The sequence below is a fragment of the Uloborus diversus genome, chromosome 3 (genome assembly GCF_026930045.1).
Source record: "Uloborus diversus isolate 005 chromosome 3, Udiv.v.3.1, whole genome shotgun sequence".
In the NCBI taxonomy this organism is placed as follows: Eukaryota; Metazoa; Arthropoda; class Arachnida; order Araneae; family Uloboridae; genus Uloborus; species Uloborus diversus.
In genome coordinates this window covers 207,277,331-207,301,426 of record NC_072733.1, presented here as the reverse complement: position 1 = coordinate 207,301,426, position 24,096 = coordinate 207,277,331, and the positions used below count along the sequence as shown (strand labels likewise).

Below are 24,096 nucleotides of genomic sequence, written 5' to 3'. Positions count from 1 at the left end.
GGAGAAATTGTTAGCATTGAAAATACTGGTAATCAGCCAATTTGCTTATCAGTGCATCCCTAGTGCAAACACAAAAATCCTTCTTCAAACCAACTTATTGGCAAAGCAACACCTCAGATTTATAACTAACAGCAGTGTTAGAGTCAAATTCTGGTTTATATTTGATCTACCCTCGTACACACAACTCTCAAACACAATCTGATTAGGAATATTTTAAACTTATGTTATGCATTCACTACCATACATACACATATTTACCTATATCACAAGAAATGGCATATCCATATGATGTAAATTCTTTTAAAAGATTGTCATAATCTTCAAGTAGCAACTCAGGCATTTCTGGATTTTTAAAATATTGTGTCAAAAAAATCCAAATTTCTCCTCTTCTATGTCTGGGAATACCTTCAGAACAAAGAATAATTATGAAAAGTAATTGTAAAAATAAGCAGAAACACATCAAGAGCATAAATTGCTAACATAAGAGTTTGCCAGTTAACAAGTAAAGATTTTAAAATTATTATACTGACTATTTTCTTCATTATGCAGGTTTAATTATTTATTTTACTACAGGTTCATACATTTTCTTAGTTCTAAGAATAGTACCGTATTATCCCCTCATCAGCCAGCATGCCACAAAATCTGGGGTTCATCAGGTTTTCAATAAACCTTTCCTGATCCTTTCCAACATGCCAGATAAAAAAGCAATTAAAAAAACTTAATTTAATATCATAAATATATGTTTAACTTTATAAAGAAGAAAGTTTCATGTATTATGCTATTAATATAAGTAAACAATTCAATTTTTCTGAAACATTAATTTAACAATACTATTTTTATCTCATTCTGATTATAAAAATCTAATCCATTACAAATAACTTTATAAAAAAATTTAATTCAAACAAAGTAAAACATGTGTAGTACTAAAATTAAAATATTTTGCAATTGCATAAAAAATTTAGTATGGCTATTCAATTAATAAAACATAAATTGGCCTCTCTAAAATTAATTGAAAATAAATTATTAAAAAAGGTGCAAATTAATCAAATACTGTTGTTTCTGAGTCAATCATTTTATTGGCATTTTAGTAAATCTATGACAATGACTGACATTAATAAGAAACACATTAAATTAATCTCACTTGTTGTTCAAATATTACTATTCATGATTAAATAAAGTTTTCAGTCCTAAAAGAATTCTACTAAAAATTTCTCTAATTCACTACATCAGTCAAACCCGACTCATTTTTCATTTCAACCATTAGCAGTATCAATAATGTTATTCATGACAGGTTCTTTTATAATTGACTATGTAAACTATTATTAAGTCTTTCACTTAAGAGATCACACTTCATACTGCACTAAGATTTACCAGTTTATTGATTCAGAATTTTTTCTGAACAGTTTTATCAACTGTGCCATTTTAGAATTTGAGGCAAATCAACAAGATTTCGGATTTAGTAAACACTCTTTCTACATTTACTCTAATCATTTGGTTCTCTTAACTATTCTTTTTTCCTTGCTGTGGTTTGCTTTGTGATTGGAATAAGTGGAGAAATTAAATTTTCGTTTGTTGTAGAATGAACCTTGAATTATCGATATGCCAAAAAATTTGACTGCAAGGTGATAGGGTATATTATGGCAACACAAATAAAAGGAATATGTTTTAATACCAACCATTTAGCTCTCCAGAGCTTCAAAATACAAAGTGAAACTTTGTTAACTTGACATCCGGATAACTTGACTACCCCAGTAACTCAACATTTATTCTTTTTATAATAGGCCCCAATGCTAATTTCATTGCGAAAACCTCTCTATCTTGACACATATTTGCAGGAATCCCTATAAGTTGACATCCACTTGCGATTATAGTCCAATTTTTGTATCAACATTCTTTCATATTGGCCTTTTCTCAAAATTTTATGCTGCCATTTCTTGGTGAGTAAATATTTTTTAGGAAAGTTCTCTTAAAGAATTCCATCTTTTATACAGGGGAGTCAGCCACCATACTCTGTGCAGTTAGTGAAATTCTAAAAGGCTAGGAAGGGATAGGATAAATGTACCCAAGGGAGTCCTTCAGAAAAAGAAGGCAATAGGACACATGTTCTCCAAACAAAGTGTGAGCAGGGCTTTTTATCTTTAACAGACCTGACTGCCAAGAAGTTTTTTCTTTTTTCTTGTTTTTCAAAAGTTATAGATTTATTCCTCATGGGGTATTATTCAAATATTAGTGATTTTACTCTATGTACTTTTTGAAAAAAGAAAACAAAAAGAAAAGAAATTTACTGGAATTAACTTTCTCAATATGAATGTTAAGCACAGGTTAGTAAGTAATACAGAAATTCTCTAGGAATTAACTCAGTATGTTGATATCCACTTAAGTCAACATGTTTTCATGTTCTTTTCGGGTATCCAGTTATAAAGGCTTAAATTGACTGCTACTCAGGAGCAAAATTGGTTTACTGGCATAGGAGAAATATGAAATAAGGTGACTAAACCTCTCTAATTCTTATAATAAAAAAGTTACTTTGTTTCAGTGAAAAATATCATTGCATTTTTTTTCTCCTACTCTCTGATGAGAGTTTGGAAATTGACTTTTGGTGGGAAGCACTGGACTAGTGATTGTCAACCCCATTGGGGCAATTCTTTAGCAATCCTACTTTGGAAAGTAACTTGGTAATGCATTTAGTTCATAATCAAGGTAATCACACCCACCTTTTTAAAAGTTCATAACATGATATTCAGATTCACACAAAAAATAAATAAAACAGAACTTTTGTAAAATTTAAGCTAAATAAAACATCCATACCTTGCATCATGAGTTCTTTAAAATAAGATTTTGGTAAAAGATTGCTGAAGTTGCTTTTCAGAGTTCTATCCCACTCAGCTACAACATTATCAGATGTTTCAGTGACATCTTCATAGCTCAATAAAATCCTTTTCAATGAGGCAGCATCTTGGGATGCTGAAATGAAGAAAATTAATGCATGAAAAAACACACACACACACACAAAACCCTAGAAAAAGGGAAGATCAGAATGCAAGTAATAAACTACACATGAAATTTACTTTCTTATTTCCTCTTCACAAATGTTTTCAATTATTTTTCTCCATTAATAAACATTAATGGTTTGATTGATTTTTTTATAAGATTTTTTCCCTAAAATGTATATTCTATTGAATTTTATACTCTCCGTTTTCCTCTAATATCACCAGCCATCTTTCTGAATGTAGCATGGTTACGTGTTCAAAAATTTCAGATTTTTCAATTCAAGTCGGTTTTGACGCCCTATTTTGAAATAAAGGTTTTGTTATCTGAAACATTTCATTTCATAGAGATCATGCTAAGTAAGAATTTGAAGGTGATAGATTTAGAGAAAATTGTGGGAGTAGCAGTTTTCCTTACTGAAAAAACTTTCAGTAAATTGCTTATCTTAACTTATTATTAACTTATTATTAACTCATATGAAATCTTGCATTACCTTGGTACTTGCACTATATCATATCTATTAGTTCTAGTCACTTCTGTTTCGAGCCAGTGATCATTGCCCTTATTTTGCCTTCATCAGCAACAACTGCATATAACAGAACATGGTTTATCTTCAACCTCAAGCAACTGAACAAAATTTGGCTGACCAGTTTTAGAACAGGCATTCTGCCAATATATCTCCTTACAGATTTATTTCTTCTACTTGAAAAGCATTCTTTCCTTTTCAATAATAAAATTAAAATGAGCGCTAAATGCTGCTTCATTTTTCCACACTTTATTAAACAAAAACTATTGCGCAGAATCGAATAAACTTTTTCACAAACAAACCTTCTCACTACATCAGCTGTCAAAACATGCACTGATTTTTTAGTTTAACTGAAGTGGTCTGAGAAAAATTCAACTAAGCTCTCTGCTGACAAAAAAGAAATTACCAGATGGTATATTTTGGCTATGTATTTCCCATGCTTTTGCAAGACAAAATTTTAGCAGAAAGTCCCAGATTTTTTAGTGATAGGTTAATGGCACCCGTTAAAGACATGCTTAAAACATCGCTCTCATGTTAACTCAATTTCCTGAGTCTTTAAATGTATTTAGACATTTTAAACTATTTTTCGCTCAAGCAAAAACATCTTATCTAACAATGGGCTGCTTCTAGATCCTCCAAATCAGTTAATTCTATTTTTATTTGCTCAACAACAACAGAAAAAATTAATTTTGAAGTAAGTTTGTTTTTGAATATTCTTTCTTTTGTTTATAAGTTAATTTACACAAATCACCAGTGATAGTATTGTACTGATGACTTTTAAAATTATATGAAAGAATAAACTTCAATATTTAATTTACAAGAATGTTCTGAAATCATTCTCCAAGTTATCTTAACAGCCATATTAAAATTAATTTTAATTAAACTGCTTAAAGAAGTCAAACTTCAATTAAGAGTTTCAGAAGCATAATTTTTTTTTAATAAAAATCTTTATCTACTTAATTGTAAATAGTCTTTACATGTGCCTCTGTTTACAATGTAATCAAAATCAAAAATGAAACTAATGTGGGGTCACATAACATTTTTTAAAAATTCAAGTAAAAGAATTACCTTTTTAGACTTTTGCATTTAAGCTTATTTGAAAATCAATAACTTATGCTCAAAGTTTAGAAATATTACCCAGTTTTTTAATTTGAAAGTTAAAAATATTTTAATTTTTTAAAAGCCCTAACTGTTTTTATTTTTTGCACATATTTTTAAAATATTTTTTGATAAATGATCACAGTAATCACCCTTACAAATCTAGGCATTTATTTGTTTATATATTCTTTAGAAAATACTATGTAGAACTGAATTAAAAATCATGAAAATTCTTTAAAAAATTTATGATTAAGTAATAACATACTCTAAAAAATTTGATAATTTATAAATGCTTACTTTACAGTTTTCTTAACGATATTAAATGGACTACAAACTTTACAGCTGCTGTCTTTTACAGAGGAAAATCATCTGGGATTTGATAACATTGAAACACAAAAACATTCATTGCAAAAAACCCTTTTAAGTTTTGGTTTTGCATTAGGTCACTTAGCATGTGTGGCCTAAAGCCACTCATAGCTTTTTTAATAACTGAGGTAGGCTAGGCAGTGGTCAAGCTACGGCCCACGAAACTGACTTGTGTGGTACATTGTTTTGTTCAATGCGACAAAGCAAAAAACCATAATTAGTTAAAATTTAGAGCCAAATGTTCAGAAATAAGTTTCTGAAAAAGAGATGTGTATTTTGCATTAATAATATAAGCACCCAGTAATGATAACAGCAACTTTCATTTTTAATTTTCTTTCCCATTTTAATTTTTTGTCCACGTTTTCCTTCATCATCAAAAAAAAAAAATTTTTTTTTTTAATTTTATATTTTTTCTGGCTCAAAAGAATCTTTTTAATGTGATGTTTAGCCCTCTGTTTTAAAAAAGGTTGGGCACCATTGGAATAAAAATAATGAATTATTTTCCTGTCTGTTTGAAATCGTTTGAAATATTAAAATGAACAGTTAAAAAATAAAATTTTGAAGAAATTTTTAAAATAGAAATAAATATATTTCTCTGAAAATGTTATTTTTCATTTTAATGTTTTATTAGCCAAACAACCTTTCATTTGATATTAAGGGTGTATCCAAATGCAAGAATTATATAGTTCAAAGCCTTAGGCTTTATGTTGGTTATTGTAACGTAACTTTATTGCAGTGTTAAGGCTTCTAAGATACTTAACATAAAAATAAAATTCCCTAAAACATGTTTACAGATATTCATGCTTTGTTTTGAGTTTTATAAATTTAAAAGCTTTTTTATGCACTAGGTGTGGTTCAAGATCCGACAATATGAAACTTTATAATATTTAGCTCGCTTGGAGTGATTTTGTGTATAATTTATTAAGAAATGTTTTCACTGCTTTGTTTCTTTTTTGCACTTCCCAATAAAAATTCTTGTTATGCATGATATGGCAGTGCTGTCAGTTTTTTGAAATGTTATATTTTTATGGGAATGATATAATGAAATAATTCATAAGCTAGTTTGTAACCAGAAGTGTTTTTTAAACCTCATATAGCCCAAGCAGGGATTTTATTGAAGAGGTGCAAGGGAGCCAAACATTAAGGTAACTAAAAATTGAAGCTATAAAAGTATTCAGAGTAAGTAACTTGGAGTCCATTCTTAGAGAGTGGGGTGCGTGTCCCACTCCTGAAATATCTCCTTGACACCTCCGAACTCTTTAAAGTGCTCCGCACCCTTAATCATGCCCTTGCTCACTGTGTATATATATATACATATATATACATAATAATATATATATATTAGGTTTTGAATTTTCACTAGAAAAAAGGCTCTCATTGGAATCCCATTTTATTCTTAAATTCAAATCCATCTTCCCATACGGACTCGACTCTTCATTTAATTATAAAATGTTTAATACTAATCGCAGCTGTGCAAATAATTTTAGTATTTATTCTATCTTTAGACTTGGAAGAAATACAGGTACTACATGTTTCAAAAGGGGTTTAGGGAACTCTCCCACCCTTTTCTTTTCTCCTATTGAGACTTTAGAAAGTCTTGAAAACAACTTTTGCAGCTCCTATAATACTAAAGTTGTCAGAATTTTTATTTTTCGTTTAAAACTTAAATTTTTAAAAAAAATTCAGAAATGCATTATCTCAATACAACTTTAAAAATTCACGTTTTAAATTATTATGCTACAATCTTTTAACCTATAAAGTTGGTTCGTTTCAAGATAAGAATTCCTGTTATTGTACTTTCAGCTTCTTACAGAAATCTTTCGACAATCTTCATCTCCCAAAAATACACAATAATCTCTTAAATTTTTTTCCAATTCGAGATCTTGATATTATGTTTAGTTTCAAATTTAATCCCTCTTTTTTCAAGAAAATGCTGAATTATGATGTGGCTAAAAATTTTGAAAAATACCTTGATTTCAATTGTGATTGTGTTAATTTTACTGACACTGATTTTTTCAACTCTACTTTTGGTTATGTTTTAACTGGCGATCTAAATTTTCTGCAAAATAATAATCTTAAAAACATTTTTGAACTTGGTACCAAATTCCGTCCCAACTTTATTATAGGCTTTCCAAAAACTAATTCTAAAGTTTCCAGTGAACTAGATGATTTCATTAGAAAAATATCCTACTCTTACAATACTCCACTCGTTGCTTTTCTGGAATACAGACACCATTTTTTGCTTCATTTAAAAGTGATACTTTGTGAAATTATCAATAGGGACTCTTCTTTTTTTTCAATTTTCTGCAGATGATCTTAATTCACTTAAAAAACTTAAAGAAGCATATGTTTTCACTGTTGTTGACAAAGCTAGCTCCAATTTTTCTATCTGCTGTAAAAAAACTTTATGCCTCTGTAATGAAATCTAAATTAGAAAAAACTACTGCTTATAAATGTTCCACACTAAATGAATTTTCCATCATAAAAAAATTCTTTGCTGCCTATAAACTCTTGAAATTACCCCCTCCCAAGACTATCCATTTACCTTATCTTTATGCAATTCCCAAATTTCACAAAATACCTGTTTCTTTTCGTTTTATCTGTTCTGCCACTAACACAATTGGAAAAAATCTCAGTGTTAAACTTGAATTTTATCTTAAAAATATTTTAAACCAACTTAAGCTCTGTTAAGAGCAATGGTATTGGATAATCGATAACAGCAATGATGTGATCAAATTACTTAATATGCTCGACACCTTGCATCTAGAAACATTTGATTTGAAAATCTGTTTACCAACATTCCACTCAATGAACTGCAATTTACAGTTACTGAACTTTTTAAAACTGTCAATACTTCACTCAATATTAATGAGGATTTTTTACTCAAACTTTTTAAATTTTGCATCAACAACTATTTCAAAAATGGTAATTCTTGCTTTCAACAAATTAATGGTATTGCTATGGGTGCTAACTTTAGTTCTACATTAGCTAAACTTTTTCTTTTGTTTTATGAAAGAAAATTTTCTATTGATAATCCTAGTACTACACCTTTTTGTTGCAGATATTTTGATGATTTATTATGTATCAACTACTCCAACTTTTCTGAACTCAGCAAAAATATTTATCATAACTCCCTCACATTAAAAAATACTAGTTCTTATAGCAAAATTTTTAACTTCTTTGACATTAATATGAATTTGACTTCAACTGTGAAACCACTATTTATGATAAAAGACGCGAATTTCAATTCAAAGTTAACTGTCTGCAAAGTTTTTCTTCCTGACTCAGTAAAAAAGTTTTTATTGGCATCATTGTTTTGCAAGCCATTAGAATTAAAAGAATCTGCAACACGGTTACAGCATTCAACCATGAAATTAATCTACTTAAAAATAAACTACTTGAAAACCATTTCCCAAATAATCTCTTAAATAATATTCTCTCTAGTATTGCCTTTAACCAACACTTCGCTTCACTGTAACGGTCTTTACGTGTCACATGTATGATTTTTTTCTAGAGTAAACCAAATGTTTGGACTCCAGTTAATGATGTTTTTGTGAATTAAGTTTTTCAGTCGACCTGGAATGTCTTTGGAACTGTTTTTATGGATGACACACTTATTTATTTAGTTTTTACATTTATTGGATTGATTTTGTTTTTATTTTTATCGGCTGGCACAGAAATGGCCCCGATGGACGCGGATTTTACTTTTACACCCAGACACATAGGTAAGACTTTTGATTTTTGCTCGCGGTACGGTGGAGGGACATTATTGATAGCCTTGGCTTCTAATGTCCGAGACGAAACCCCAGTGCTTAGTTTTAGATCTTAGTTCTAAAAATCTGCATTCATTTTTCATGTGTGGTGCTTTTGCCCAATATAATCCTGAATGTTGACTTTTTCGGAATTGGACATCCTATTCGTAGTTTTAGTATTAAAATTTTTGGTCTTTCGACCATAGGATGAAGTTTCCACTGCTGAAGAGTACTGGTTTCATCTCTGTCATTTATCAGTGTTGTAACCTTGTCTGTTTATTGTTCTATTGATGTTTATATATATATATATATATTTATAAACAGCCGAAAGTTTTATGCTGTAATGTAACTGGGTCTTAAAGGGTGTACTTGACACATTAAATACTCAAACATCATGTATAACTGTATGAATCTTTGATAGCACTATAAATAAAATAGTCTTAGACAAACCTTGCAGTTTTTTATTTTCTTTCTCCATTCTTATCAATAAAATATGATCTTTTATAACTCTGCGCCATAATTCTCTCAATTCTTGAGTGCTTCTTTTGGCTGTAACAATTCTTTCCTCAGAAAGTTGCGACTTGTTTTCTAAAAACAATATCATGTTTCAAATAAATAATCATAACGCAAATAGATAAGTGAAGGCCAGCAACAGGTTCTAGCCCTAGCTATAACCTGTTGCACGACTTAGAACCCAAAATAATTCAGTACATTAAAAATATTCTTTTTAACACACTAAAATACTTAAACCATTTACAATTGTGAAAAAACATTTTTAATAGGTAATTATTTTACAGAAATCACAAACTTTTGGCACAAAACGACAAATTTAAGATATCAATTGTAATTATCACAAACTACCTTTCCCCAGCAACCAGTTGACTCTCAGCTTTACATATAATGTAAAGTAGAATCTGCAGTGTTGCAAGCAATCACTATGAAATACTAATAGGAAAAAATTTACATTTGAAACTACAAAGACATGTTTATTAAAAAAATTATGCAGGCCTGCTCCTGGTAAACAAGATTGACATTTAAAGGTGCCAAATTAGGTCATCACCCTATAATGTAGAAGTTGCAAGGACAAACATATTATCTAATTAGTCTGAAATAGCAAAAAAAAAAAAAAAAAAATAGGCCAGTAAGCTACAGGTTACTGCCCCATAACCAGTGCTAAGATAAAACTATAAGCATATACCAAACCGTTTGTTGATAGCATCTAATCTGCCTGCAGTTTCACTCTCATTAGAGATCATCAGTCTGGAATAGCCATACGTTTATAGTTATTCCAGATTAATAATTTCTAATGAGTGATACTGCAGTCTCTAAATGCCACTGATAGATGTTTGTTATATAAACATGTAACAATAGATCAGTACTGTTTTAATCTGAGGTTCAACCCTTCAAAGTAAAATGTAACCCTCCCCCCCCCCAAAAAAAAAACACTCATAAAAGAAACTTGCTCATACGGGCAGCAATAAGTAAACAAGTAATCAGAAAGTAATCTTTGTTGCCAAATTTTTTATAGTGCTAAAGACATTTTCAGCTTTACAATTTTGGTGGATTGAAGCAAAAAACATGTTTTGAAAATAAAATTAATAAGACAAGTATTTACGAACATCGATAATCAAAGGACTAGAACTGGCAATTACTTAAATGGAGCAAAATATCTATGAAACCACTGATCACGATAAAGTAGCAAGGAATTTCCTTCAGTAAACCCAGACATCTTTTATAATAATTATTTATTTTGTTTGGTATAAAGTAATTTACATATAGCATTTGGTATTATTCAAATATATTTCCTATTGGTTAACTACATCTTGTTTACTTTGCATAACTTTAAAAATGTATTTACAACATACTTGCCAACCTTTGAAGGAAAAAAACAGGAGATTCCACTGAAGGTATATAGGTGATTCACCAGCAACATATTTTCACAACAGAATTATTGAAATATGCTTTTAAATAACATAAATACTAAATTTAAATTGAAATTGGGATTTTTTGCAGATGTAAGCAAATTGGTAGCAGCAAGAAAAATATACTGCAAAGGAAAAACTAAATAATAAGGAGTGAATTGGCTTAAAGTTTTGTACATTCTCCAGTCTCTACCAAAAAAAGTAGCTGCAAAAATTTAATTACAAAAATCCGAAAAAGAAATCAATATATATTGAAAATACAATATAAAATAAGTAGTTATAGGGTAGCCCATAATAAAATAACTTCAAACTTTACAAATAATTGAAATATTTTCAAGATGCAAAAGGACTGAAATCTACTGCAATTTTCGGCAAAGCGCGTGGTTCATTGAACATGAAATATGGAATGCTTCCAAAAAATTAATTTGTACTAAATGAGTTATTAATTGGAAAAATTCTTATTCCCTGAAATTGGTAGACTAGAAAAGGGCGCCATCTATTAAGAAGAAAGTGAAATTTTTTGATTGATTGAAGGAACTGCAAAAACGGGAGAAAACCGTAAAAAACGGGAAATTGGGAGATAGAAGCAAAAAACAGGAGTCTCATGTTAAAAACAGGAGATAGAGTTGGCAAGTATGTTTACAAGTAAAAATCTTAAGACTTATTCACTTGCAAATATCACTAGACTTAGCATCAATGAATACACTTTTAGACACTACATATTTCAAATTTTAAAAGAGTGCAGGAAAAAAAAGAATGCAGACATTGAAACCCTATTAACAAGTCTGTATTTATGGTAAAAACCTGGTCCGTTGGTTTAGATAGAAATTTAAAGACCAAGGCATATTTTTTTTAGCAACATAAGAATCATCATGGGATCTTTGCAAGTAAAAATTAAGCAGAGGTTCTTATTTATGATGAAATAAGATTGAAACTTGATCCATCATTAAAAGTTACATTGCTGTAAAATTACATTATATAAATGTCAAATTAACCAAAACTATCTGCACTTAATTTCTGCAAAAAGAAAAATCTTTTGCCTGAACGTTTGACTCCCAAACACCAGATTTATACTTGCACACATCTAGGTAGGGAGTGTTGTTTAAATTCTCAAGCTTAAAAGAGCATTATGAGATCAAAATGCTTAAGAAACAAATTAATTAATAGAATTAACCTTCTAGAAACATCTAAAGCAGAAATAAAAAAGGAAGGAAAATATTTTGACATATATTCTCAACATTACCATAGTCTTTCTTAGGGGTTTGCGCTTTATTGAATATCGTTTTCCGCATTGATGACTTGTGAGTTCTTTGTGGGGTCTCTCTACTTATGTTAACATCTTCAGAAGACTTGATAAATCTAGAAATTGTATTGTAAGACACAGAATTAATAAGATTTAAAATTAATCATCTGAACCAAAATTACCACTATGTTTATACCCAGACATATACACTATACAGTCAAATGCATACAGATTCTTTCAAATATTGATATTATTGAATCTCTAGAAGAAAAAAAAACATAAGTTCTGTATCTTTTGTCACATAAAAGTTATGATTCAGCTCACAATTTCCAATCAACATTCAATCATGCATCATTTAGGGGATAAACAATAAATTGAAAAAAGAAAATGTTATTGTTATCATCCTGCAATCACTAAATCGGGAAATAAATTGCAAGTTTCTCGAAGCAGCTCTACTAGCTATGAAGAAGTTTTCTGTTTATTTTCATAAAAGTATCAATTCATAGATTTCTTTCAAAAATAACAATTTCTTTCCTAAGTTTTTAACCTGCTAACATGCAGATTTTAACAAACAATGTTGTTACTAATGGTAACTTTCAGAAACTTGATAGCATACAAGAGAAATATTACATTGAAATTTGAAATAAAAGTAATGAAAATTTGATAATGTAGACCATTAAAAGGAATTAATTTTTTCCAATGCATGAGCAAAAGCCAGAAATTTATAACCTTTCCGGTTGAATATCATAAAAGTTTAGAAAATATCAGCAAGCTGCATTTTAATGATCCTTGAATAAACAATGAATCGTAAGATGTTATTTATGTATCAGTACTTGCTTCAATCCTTCAGTCATATTATGCGGCATTTTTTAATGCAAACAAATTACACTGCACAGCAAACAAAGAAAAAATTCAAAATGCTTGACATAATTCTTGCTGATTCTTCGGTGAAATGGCTCACAGAATCCAAATATGATCACAGTTTTCTCCAATCATGTCCCAGGTTTTGGAAATGGCGGCCCCCCCCCCCCCCCAATATTTTTTCAGTTTTCAACAGTTTCATACACATTTTTAAAAAGAGCTTTATATTCGCCATTAACAGTTTTCTGAGGGGCTAGATAGGTGCAAAGTTCAAAAGCATGAACCTTTGGAGCAAGTTGGGAGACTCATGGGGATGTTATCCTAAAATATTTTAAAATCATCAAAATGAATCTTTTTTTTTTTTCTAGGGGTTTCATTTGCCATTTTTTTACTAATTTTTCAACATAAAACCAGAGTATAGGACTCACTGCTATGAGTTCCATGAACGAAAAAATGTTCAGGTTGTAAAAAAAACCTTAAAGAAATATTAGAAGCATCACATTTTGCATAGCCAGAGTATTTTTATATCTCACTTTAAAATGATAAACAATGTCAAAGAGTAAAATTAGCTAATAAATTATTTTACCCATGACAAATATATACTGCTTAACATAAGAAAGAAGAATTTTTAGAAGTGTACAAAACAATCAACGACTCTTTATTAAACACATTAATTGCCTATGACCCTTTGGATGTTTTGAAAAACTTACATTTTTCTGATCGATTTTGTGCTTATAGGAGAATCAGTATCTGTTTTAGGAACATTCACTTCAGAAGCTGACCTGGTTTGTCTACTGATAAACAAATCATCATCAATCAGAAATGAATCTTCCTCACTTAATTTCTGTTTAAGGCAATCCATGTCTTTAACAGGAGAGGAATTTTCAATTTCAGCTAGCTACAAAAACACAATTAATATTAACATGAGAGAACAATTTGAAAATTATTATACGATGAAGGTGAATGAAATTTGGTTTTTAGCGTTGCTTGTTTTTGATATTTGTTCAAAAAGAAAAAAAGTATTTTAACCTGTTTTGAAAAATCATATTATTAATTTCTTAGCTTATTTAGTATGTAAAAACTTGCATTCAAAAAAAATAATAACAAGCAACATCATTCATCCAACCTAATCTAACAAACATTTTATACAGCAAACATCAAAAATTAAATGCAATTAATATAATTCTCATCTTCCAATAAATGGAATCAAAATGAACAAAAGTTTAGCTCATTCTCCCAACAATCTTGTTAATGAAACTGGATCTTCTGATATTTGGTTTTGAACTATTTGGTTAAAATATTCTGAAGGTTATCCACTCCAATGGCAGGAAATGCAGAATAATTTTGTACAATTACCTATGGATAGGTTTGATTGCAATATGGATTTAAAAAAAAAAAAAAAAAAGACTTCAACATCCTGAAACTTGATCACCAAAAAGCATCGAGTTCAAAGTTAATGCTAACAAAAAACATGGTGAATAGTATACCGTACTGTTCTATGTATTTTGAAAAAGATTTTTGTTAAATTATAGCAGCAAAAGAAGAAAGATTGCACACACATATATTAGTTGGACTGGAAAGTGTTTCTTTTTTTTTAACATTAAATTCAAGTGCATAGTATTTAAAATTATTATTCTTAATCAATGGTGTAATCAAACCATTAACAGCCTTCTGCCATCGAATGAGCAACTTTTCAAATAATGAAACAATAAAAATCAATTGGTTTTTGAGCAAAACACTTGTATAGATGGCATTTTGAACATTATAAATTTTTTCAAATTTTTTGTCACATAGAAATAGTTGCACTGTTCAGAATAAATAGAAGTATCATTTTACAATGTTGGATTATGACGGGTGAGGCAGAACCTCCCACTCCATTTAACTTTCTTTTTTTTTTGCAAGGTCTGTCTAGTGCAATGCGGTTTTGTGTTATCATGTTGCAGAATAAATCCCTTTCTTGAGACAAACACTGAACACTTTTCCATTAATATTAATTCAAACCCCCATTTTAATTCGTTTTTTGTACATTTTAGCCCTCTTAAAGTTTCATTCTAACACAAATATAGTTGTTTGCTGAAAATTGCACGAATTTCATGTTTTCAAATATTTTTTTTCTTTTGATTTTGTGGGTTGGGGGGGGGGGGGGTGACACCAAAAATTACTCTTGCTAGGAACACCACTGCATATAGTCCTTGTATATAAGATGTGTCACTATCAGAAACTAGTGCAATCAGTTCTAGTAATTCTAACTGTTGGAAAATAGCAAGAACTTATTCAACTCCCAATACTTTAACCCACTAGAATTAATATCTATACTAATAATATAAAGCTGAAGAGTTTGTTTGTTTGAACGTGCTTATCTCAAGAAATACTGGCTCGAATTGAAAAATTCTTTTTCTGTTAATTAGTCCATTTATTGAGGAAGGCTACAGGCTATTTTTTTTTTTTTTAATCAGATCGACTGAAATATTTGCAATTGGAAATTAAATGTTTAATTATTTCGTTCTATGAATTCCTAATAGATGGCGGGGTAAATTCAAGAGAAAGCTGGCATAGCTAAGCTATTGTGGGACTTTTTTTGGTCAGCAAACTGATTTTTGAATGCTTTTTTTCCCCCGATATTCAGGTACATAATTTGATTTTGTAGGATTTTTCTGTTGGGTTTTGTTTCTCAACATTTATTTTTGTTCTTATAGTTGAAGATAGTTACTTATGTAAGTAAATATATTGATTTGTCATTATGCAATTGTGATTGTTCTATATAATGTTTTTATCAGAGTTTTTTTTATTGGACGAAACATTTTTAACTGCAGAAAAAAACCGCTTCACTTGCTAAAGGGCAGGGTTACGGTAGCGTGGTTGCTTGGCGTGTTAAGCGATGAACTATACAGTTGAAGGATTATTTTATTGAAGGAAGGAAGTTTTAAAGCTACTGTAAATCTTTTAATGTATTTGGAGAATAGTTTTAAATTCCAAAGACTTTAATAGGCCTTTTTAAAAGGTGTGTATGCATTTTAGTTGAAGAAAAATGATTGTTTCATATCAGAAGGGGGAGGGGTGGATTTTTCTGAAGATGCTTACATGTTATAGCAATATTCAAATATTAATGTATTAATGGCCACCAACTTCACTATTAAGTTTCGTATGTCTTGCTAATAAACTATTTAACACCTGCCCCGATGAAGGAAGGTACACAATTCTTATCTAAACTAAAACTGGCTTGCAGCTCACGGGAAAAGAGTCACATACTGTTTCCACGAACGAGATCAATGTAAAAAGTAGTCAGGACCCTATGAACATTTGGTTAGATTTCAATACTTTGCTTTTCATTAAAACAAGCATGCAAAAAGTTTTTAAAACCACCATTTAAAATATTATGCAATATTGGAGATAAAGAGATTTTTTTGGGGGGGGGGGACATAACACCACAAATTACAGTACTGGGGGAAGAATGTCCTGTAGATATGGTTACTACCTCAGCACTTTTGATCATGAAAGAAGGAAAACTATGAGAAAAATCTGATGCACATTGCCAACAATATTAAAGCATCAAAGATAACTGAATGAATTTGTAGAACAAGTACCGTGTGAAAATATAAAAACTTTTTTTTAACATCACACTAGAAAAATAACTATTATCCAAAATAAGACTATTTCTAACTTGACTCAATTTTGGAAATTTCAAAATAAATGTATAAAAGCCCATCTCAACTATTTCTTAGCCATACACTCTACAGCTTACAAATGATTATAGAGGTTTTATTAGTGAAATAAACGTCCACAAAAAGGAAAAGTAGATATCTGTGTCAATCTGAGGTAAGTATGATTATGTTATGCATTTAATCCTAATCATTTTAATATTTCATATTTTATGATTGATACATTTTGTGGTGTGAAGAATCAGCTAAGTTAGCAAATAGTACTTGATTACGTGACTAAATAAATGGTGTTTATCCTACATGCAAGCTTTCATTATTTTATAAATATTAGCAATACTGTTTGACACCTTGCACTACTGAGTTGAAAAATTTCAAGTCAATAGAATATGTCATGAAGACCAAGCATACTTAAAGACGTGCATTTTCTAACTCTCACATTGAAGAAGCTAATGGAATGGAATACATTTCAGTGCAATACATACACATATATTTGCATAAAGAAAAGTAGAATTAAAATTAGCAATCTTACCACAGGATTATGTTTTTCTTCCTCTTTATCAGCATGCTACATAAAATAAGACATTAAAACTATTAATTTTTTTAATTTTCATTGATCACCAATAAATAAATAAGCAAGTCACATTGAAAATATGTAAAATGATATAAATTCTTTAATTATTACTTGGACACAATTTTTTAAGTACATACAAAAAATTAACAACAACAAACTTGGAATGAGGACCGAACTATCCAGCAGTTGTAGTTTTGCCTGTTTATAAACATCGTTATTATGATTGCAGAAGCGTAAGCAGAAGCTTGTTGAAGAGCTCACTACTAGTACAAGTAACGGCACATGACCAGTAATTGATCTACTGACTTTTGGCAGTACTTTTGGCAATTGTTTATATCACTAATATAAATATTAAAAAATGAAATATGAAGCTTTGTTACTTTGAATCTGCCATTTGCAATTCACACATTATTAACATTTGCAAGATTCCCACACATTCTCTCAAACAGTATATTAATCATTCAATCAAAAAAGTGTTCAAGCAAAATTAATCATTTTGTTTTGTAAAGCTCTTTCACAATTCCTATGATTCCTGTGACGGGTCTGTTATGTATTATATATTTTGTGCTTTTGTGTCTTTATTGTGATAACTTAAGTTGGTTAATAATTCAAATTTATTATTAATTCTTTTAGTTGGTTCAAGTCTTCTGGAATTGGAATAAAAATTTCCTTTTAAAGATCAGTTTAATTCTACTTTTATCTAAAGGTGTAAACATATCTGATACAGGCAAAAATAAGATGGGATGGGTAACAGAGATCGTGACTTCCCCCTAAACGCAACAGAAATTAGCATAAAAGAGCATTTTGGAGAATTCAACTTTAAGAATTCCCCAGGAGAGGGCATTAGATCCTTTATTTGTGCCCAATGTGACTACCCAATTTCCTATTGGTGTGGTCATATTTTAATAATGACCCCTTGTCAAAATCAGAAGTTAATCCACCTTTGATCTGATATCTTAAGTATGTATTTTTTGAGGCATTGATATCCATTGTAACGTTGGTGTTTTTTTCTTTTTCTTTTATTTTTTGTTCACGATGACTGAAGAATGTAGTCAACAATATGTCCTTCCTTTTTTTTTCTTAATAGCTTAACATTTCGGTTCCTTCATGGAATATCAACAACAACAAGTTCATATTTAACAAAAAATACCTACGCCATAGTTTTCCTACCTTTAAAAATGTTTCAAATGAGCTGAAAGAACTTGAAAGAGATTTCTTGGCTTTTTGGCAGAGTGCGTCTAACCTTGAAACTTTTTCTTTTAAAAATACTGACTAAGGAAGAAACAAAATTTTTAGTTTACATACAGCAAAAAAATTAATATTTACTTTTATCTGAGGAAATACATAATAGTAATGCATAAAGTTGTGCATAGATTTCATCATGTACAGAAGGAAAAAAAATATGGACAACCCTGGTAAATACCCTGCTTTTTACTGTCCTGTCCAAAACCCTTGGGTCCAATACTGTCTGAAAGTGTCTAAAACTACATTTACAGAAAAACTGAATTTGATGAGAAAAAACACAAAATATGTCAAAGTTATGTTTTATATTGAATATTTATTCAATGTGAAACTCAAGTATAAAGATATATGTAACTAATTTATTTAGCTGATTCTAATCTAGTTACATAGAAGTTTAATTCTTCATTAAAAATTTCAACTTGTACACAAGGTGATTCTTTTTCCTTCTTATTTCTTTTTCATTTTAGTAACCAAATTTTTTGACATTTTTGCATGTGTGCAAATGAAAGTGTTCAAACTATAGTGCAATGATTGACTTAAATGCAACAAATGGCAATTTTTGAACTGAAGGAAAAAATATATATATTTAGAGCATTATGAAGATTTCCTTCTCTTGACTATGGTGCCATTTCATGATCTAAAACTAAATTACCACCAAACTAGTTTAGGATTGAAGGTGGTGCTTTTAACTTTTTTTCATTTAAGTGGTTTTAACAAATTCAGGCTTAGTTACAACAATTTATTTGAATTGAGATCACTGGTGTACCAATATCTGCTTTTAATGGCAGTTCTCAAGATAGTTTGATATCTTTCCTGAGCTTTTATATGTGAAACAAAAGTAGTCTCAGAAGTTTCTACGTAAAAAATAGCACTGCTCTGGCAAACAGAATCACCAAGATGATTTACATTTACTCTTTATGGGCAAACTAAACAACAAGATTTTTGCAGGTCATTGAAAGTTCTTATTTTTATCATTGCACGAATTTTCATCAAGTCCTCAATCTTTCCCAATCGAAACAGAAGATATAAAAAAAGCCTTTCCATACATGAAATAATCAAGGATTGCTTTTCTTTACAGAAGCATAATACTAATGTTCCTTAACCCATTTGGGAGGCACAAAAGCATGAAAAGATAGAGATAATTTGACAATCTTCCTCTTGAAAGCTCAAGGACTTTATTGTTACAAGTTCTTCATTCTAAATGCAGAACCTCTACTGAAAAATGTCCATGAAACAGTTGCACAACCAAAAGCAAGCAATCTCTCTGTAGTGAAAAAAATGTGACAATGGCAAACCGCAAAAATAGGTTTTGGAGTTACATGGAAATGTTATTTATTGCATGGATATGCAGTGATTTAACAAATATAAACTCAGATTAAAGAGAAAAATTTTTAGCATCTATTTGTCCATTTTTAAATTGTTGTAAAAAATTTTGCAAAACCAATCAGTAAAATTAAGAAATTACAGTAGAGTCTTGAAAATCCAAGCTAATCAAGGCTCATGCCACCTCAGATTGCTGAAAACTCAGTTTATCCAGAAAATTCTTCAAGCCATATCAGAAAGAGAACTCTTAACTTCCTTGTACAATGTAAAAGGAAGTAATGCCTTTCTAAAATATTTATGGCTCAAATTTCAACATAAATTTGCATTCAAATTACCCCTAAACGAATTTGAATTAGTCTTTTTGTCTGAACATATTCATGTGTGTAAACTTGTAGCCAACCAAAAGATGAGTTTTGACTGTCCTGAATCTATTTTGATAAGTTTTGTCATGACATTTGTGTCAATGTGTGAGCGGTATGTACGGAACACAAAAACAGTTAATCACATGAGGATAAAATTTTTCTAATAGGATTTGTATGGCATCAAGTTGTGACTTCCGTGTTTAATTGCAATGAAATGTTTCAATAGAGCAACAGGGCTGAATATTATTCATTTTTGCAACAAAACAATGTTAATTTCAAGGTTTCTTTCATATCAAGTTATTAGCTCCAAAGCATCTTCTAATCAATCTCTAGTAGTCAATGAATCTTTCATGCAACTTTGCGAGTGTTTTTGACATTGGCCTTTCAATACCTTTTTATTACTCAGTTATATGTAGTTAAAGAAATTTTACCGTTGGAAAAATATTTTGATTTTCAGATTGTAATGCAAATCATTCCTTGACGTTAAAAAATTTAAAAAAAACTTTAACAAAGCACTTCGAATTAAAAGGAACCTCGAACTTTTGAGACTCTGATTTTCGAGACTACTGTACATTTAAGACTACAAAACTTCAAAAAATAACAAAAACTGTCAAACTTGAAGGAAAAGACACACAAAGAAGAAAAATGGAGAAGAAGCAAAATGGTTTTTCCAAAAACGAAAAAGCTACTCATAAAATGAATAGTGCATTAGAGATGACAATTTCAGTATGATTTTACTAACTAAAACTCAAATGCATATTTGGAACTCAGAGTACTAAGCAGTTAGTTGTTTAAGTAAGGTTTCTGAACATAATGTAAATGCTTTTTCGAAAAAAAAAATGCTTTTGAGCTCATTTTGTTTGACCTTTTTAAGAATTTCTTCTTATAAATATTGCAAATGATTTCACAGGGCAACAGTGATTTTGGTGCTGGGGTTTTTGGAACTGATTTCCTATGAATTTGGTACCCTGAGTTCAAATATGACATCAGTTTTTGCCCAGAAGCTCAAATTTCTCAGATATAACATTTAAATATACATAAAACAGGTTGAAGTTACATCTATAGCTCAAATAAAACAAAACAGGGATTTTTTATTCCTATTGTATGGTACAAATAATAAGAGATTGATTAGCAAACAGTCCAATTAGGCTCTTGGACATGGGTCCCTAACTTTTAAGAGCCTCAAAATGACTAAAATTATAGCAGTCTTACTTAAGAAAACTTTACCTTCATTTTCTTAAGTTTTCTCCTTTATTTATTTAAATTTTTTATCTGTACTTAAGTATGGGATACTCTGCCTCCCAACAAATATTTTGAACGAGTGGTAGAACACCTCAACACACTTGAAATGATGGTTCCGCATGAATGTTTATGTTTATAATATTTGACTTCAGAGGACCTCAAAAATGTTTATTACAGGTTACCCGCTATATTACTCAGGCCCTGAAAAATACCGTATACAAAGATCCAGCTCATCACACATCGCAAAAAGCGAATATATGCAAGCCAAGAACTTACAAATTGACCTTCACTTGTTGAAGCATCATCACTAAACTTGTCAAACTTTTACTACATCTGGTGAATTTTTCTTTAAGTTACTAGACTGCAGGCTGACAATAGGGTAAATATGCCAGAAGCAATCCTTGTTTGAGAAGTCTGCACTTGCTTTAGAAATGCGCAAAAAGGAGCTTAAAACTGCACATTTTCGGTAAAACAGCGGCATTTATTTAAAAAAGGTAGAGCTGTTAGAGAAAAACTAATTTCATATTTCCGATTCAGAGCCCCAAGCATATCTAAAATCAGTTCTCAAACTTTGGGCACCAAAGAAAAAAACATTTTTTTGTTGGCCTATGTTTTAATTGCATTGCGACAAAAGATAATTTAAGGATTAAATAGCTTTTCAATATTTATATGCTACCATCCTTTTAGGTGTTTCATAGTTTTTTTTTTTTTCTTCTTAATTTTTTTCACTTTTACTTTAATTTTTACTTTATGTACTTATTTTCTTTAATTTATTTACAGAACTGCAAAACAACTTACAAAAAACAAAAATAATACACATCATCTAACATACTTACATGGTTTTTTACATTTTGCCCTGTATTTAAACAATGCTCGTGCCTCATTTGTTTCTGCTCAGAAAGTTCTCTGAGAAGCATCATTAAAACTTCATTTCTTTCTTGCACATCACTAAAATCTTCATTCTAATAAAGAGAGCACACAATGAAACTATCTGCCTAGCAAGAAAAAAAATTAACAAAATCTTTCAAATAACATTTAATAGGTACACCCTTGAAATCTACAGTGGGGAATTGTTTGCAACTCTCCCAGTAACATTAGATCAAATCTGAACTGGACAACTGTTAGTTGCTTCGCTGGACTTAAACGACGTCATCTAAAACTTTGCAGAAATTAGACTTTGTTCATTTAATGGTTCACTTTATAACAATTTAGGTAAGCATACGTTCACAATCATATTTCCCATGTATATTTGTCTAGAACACTAAATAACAACAGGGTCTAAAATTAACCCCGAAATGTTTTCTCATTAATTACATAAATACAAAAAAATTAATTAGTGACTACATATAACCACCGTAGCAGAAACAAAATGACAATGTGACGCGCATTGCAGATCCTTGAGAAAGTCTGCAGACTATTTCTCATTTGGGAGAGAGAAGAATCTAAAATTCTTAAAGAAAAATTGTTCCAAAATTTCAGCTAAAGAAGATTTGTACAGTACTTATGGGATATAATCCGAAAGGTATAACATTTACTAGTACATCTTATTTTTAAGCATTTCTCGGTGTAGATTTGTATTTATAAATAATGTTGGTTAATATTACAAACTAGTTTTTGGTTTTTAATCTGTGTCACAGACTTCTGAAAATATGTTTACTACTGGTTATATAACTATTTACTACAAATTATTATATGTACTCAATAATTACATATAAATTTTTCAGTTCATATAAAAAAATTACATTTGAGACAGCGTTTCAAGATAGGAATACTTTGCATTTCTTCAGAAATATCTGTTAATTTTAGGATGATTTATATATAGATACAGATACTCATACAGCTTTATAGCAGTGTTTTAAAAGAAAAAATGAATTGGGTTCTATAGGACCTAGTAGTATTAAGTGTAGCAAAACTATAATAGTAGGAGGTTTAACAACAAAAAAGCGAAGAAAACTTTAGCGTACTTAGGATACTGGAAGGGGCTAAAAAGCTGCCTTTCGACATTTCTTAAGAGCAAGTCTTTCAAAAGTTCCTTTGAGTAAGTTCACATGCTCGATGCATCTTTTCTAATGATTTGAAGCAAAAGAAAAATGGTATGGTGGCTTACCACAGATTGTCTCTATACATCAAAATGTGAAATTTGTTTCTCTTTCAAAGAGCATTTCTCTTTAAACAGGCTGCCAAGAATGGGAAGGAGGCAGCATTTCAAATTTAAACTAAGTAGCTAAGTGCAAATTATACTTGTCATGCTACTGCCACTACAAGACAAAGAATTTGGTTTTATACAGAAATACCTTGGAGGGGGAGAGAGCAATTTGGCTCCTTCCATCACTCTAGGTATAAAGTTCTATAATTGCGCTTCTATAAGGCAACTACATAAATTATTAAATAGGCACTAAAATAGGACAAAAAATAAAAGTCAAAAAGGTATACAATGTCCAGCTAATTATTGCTGGAGTTACTGAACTTCAATTATTGAGAGGAGTCCCAACGGATCTCCCAACCTTACTAATGTTAAACATGTGCGTCTTGTAACTTTATTCAAATGACATAATTATATGGGACGAGTCGTACGCTGTATAATATTGTACTACATAGCTTAAAATACAATATAGTGTCATAAGTTTTCCGAAACATTGCAGTTCATGCTACTCTATACGTCCTAAGTTTAACCTTCTTACTTTCATTCAAAATCAGAATCAATACAAATTACAAAAAGTTTATAGGAAATCAGCAGAAAATGCATTTTAATTCTCAAAAGCACACGCTTTTCTGCATTTTTAACATCTGAGTTGTTAAGGAATTATTGAAATACAGTGTGGCTACAATATTTCTAAAATTTCTGAGAAAGTGCAAAAAAATTTAGCAATTCAGTTTTGGGGACATTAAGATTTTACAAAACCAGTCTCAAAAAGATGCAAATACAGTTGAAATTGGTTAT

The 24,096-nt window shown here is 30.2% G+C and overlaps 1 protein-coding gene across 1 annotated transcript in view; it reads right to left on the bottom strand.

The window, feature by feature from the left end:
• Positions 1-24,096, bottom strand: part of LOC129219402 (TBC1 domain family member 1-like) — a 122,394-nt gene that overhangs the window by 40,693 nt on the left and 57,605 nt on the right. The window contains exons 8-15 of the mRNA XM_054853791.1: positions 21,992-22,117; positions 18,157-18,258; positions 16,945-16,980; positions 13,467-13,654; positions 11,896-12,011; positions 9,181-9,318; positions 2,809-2,964; positions 259-405 (exon numbers count right to left, since the gene is read on the bottom strand). Of these exons, the coding sequence (XP_054709766.1) occupies positions 259-405; positions 2,809-2,964; positions 9,181-9,318; positions 11,896-12,011; positions 13,467-13,654; positions 16,945-16,980; positions 18,157-18,258; positions 21,992-22,117 (1,009 nt within the window). The remainder of the gene's footprint in view (positions 1-258; positions 406-2,808; positions 2,965-9,180; positions 9,319-11,895; positions 12,012-13,466; positions 13,655-16,944; positions 16,981-18,156; positions 18,259-21,991; positions 22,118-24,096) is intronic.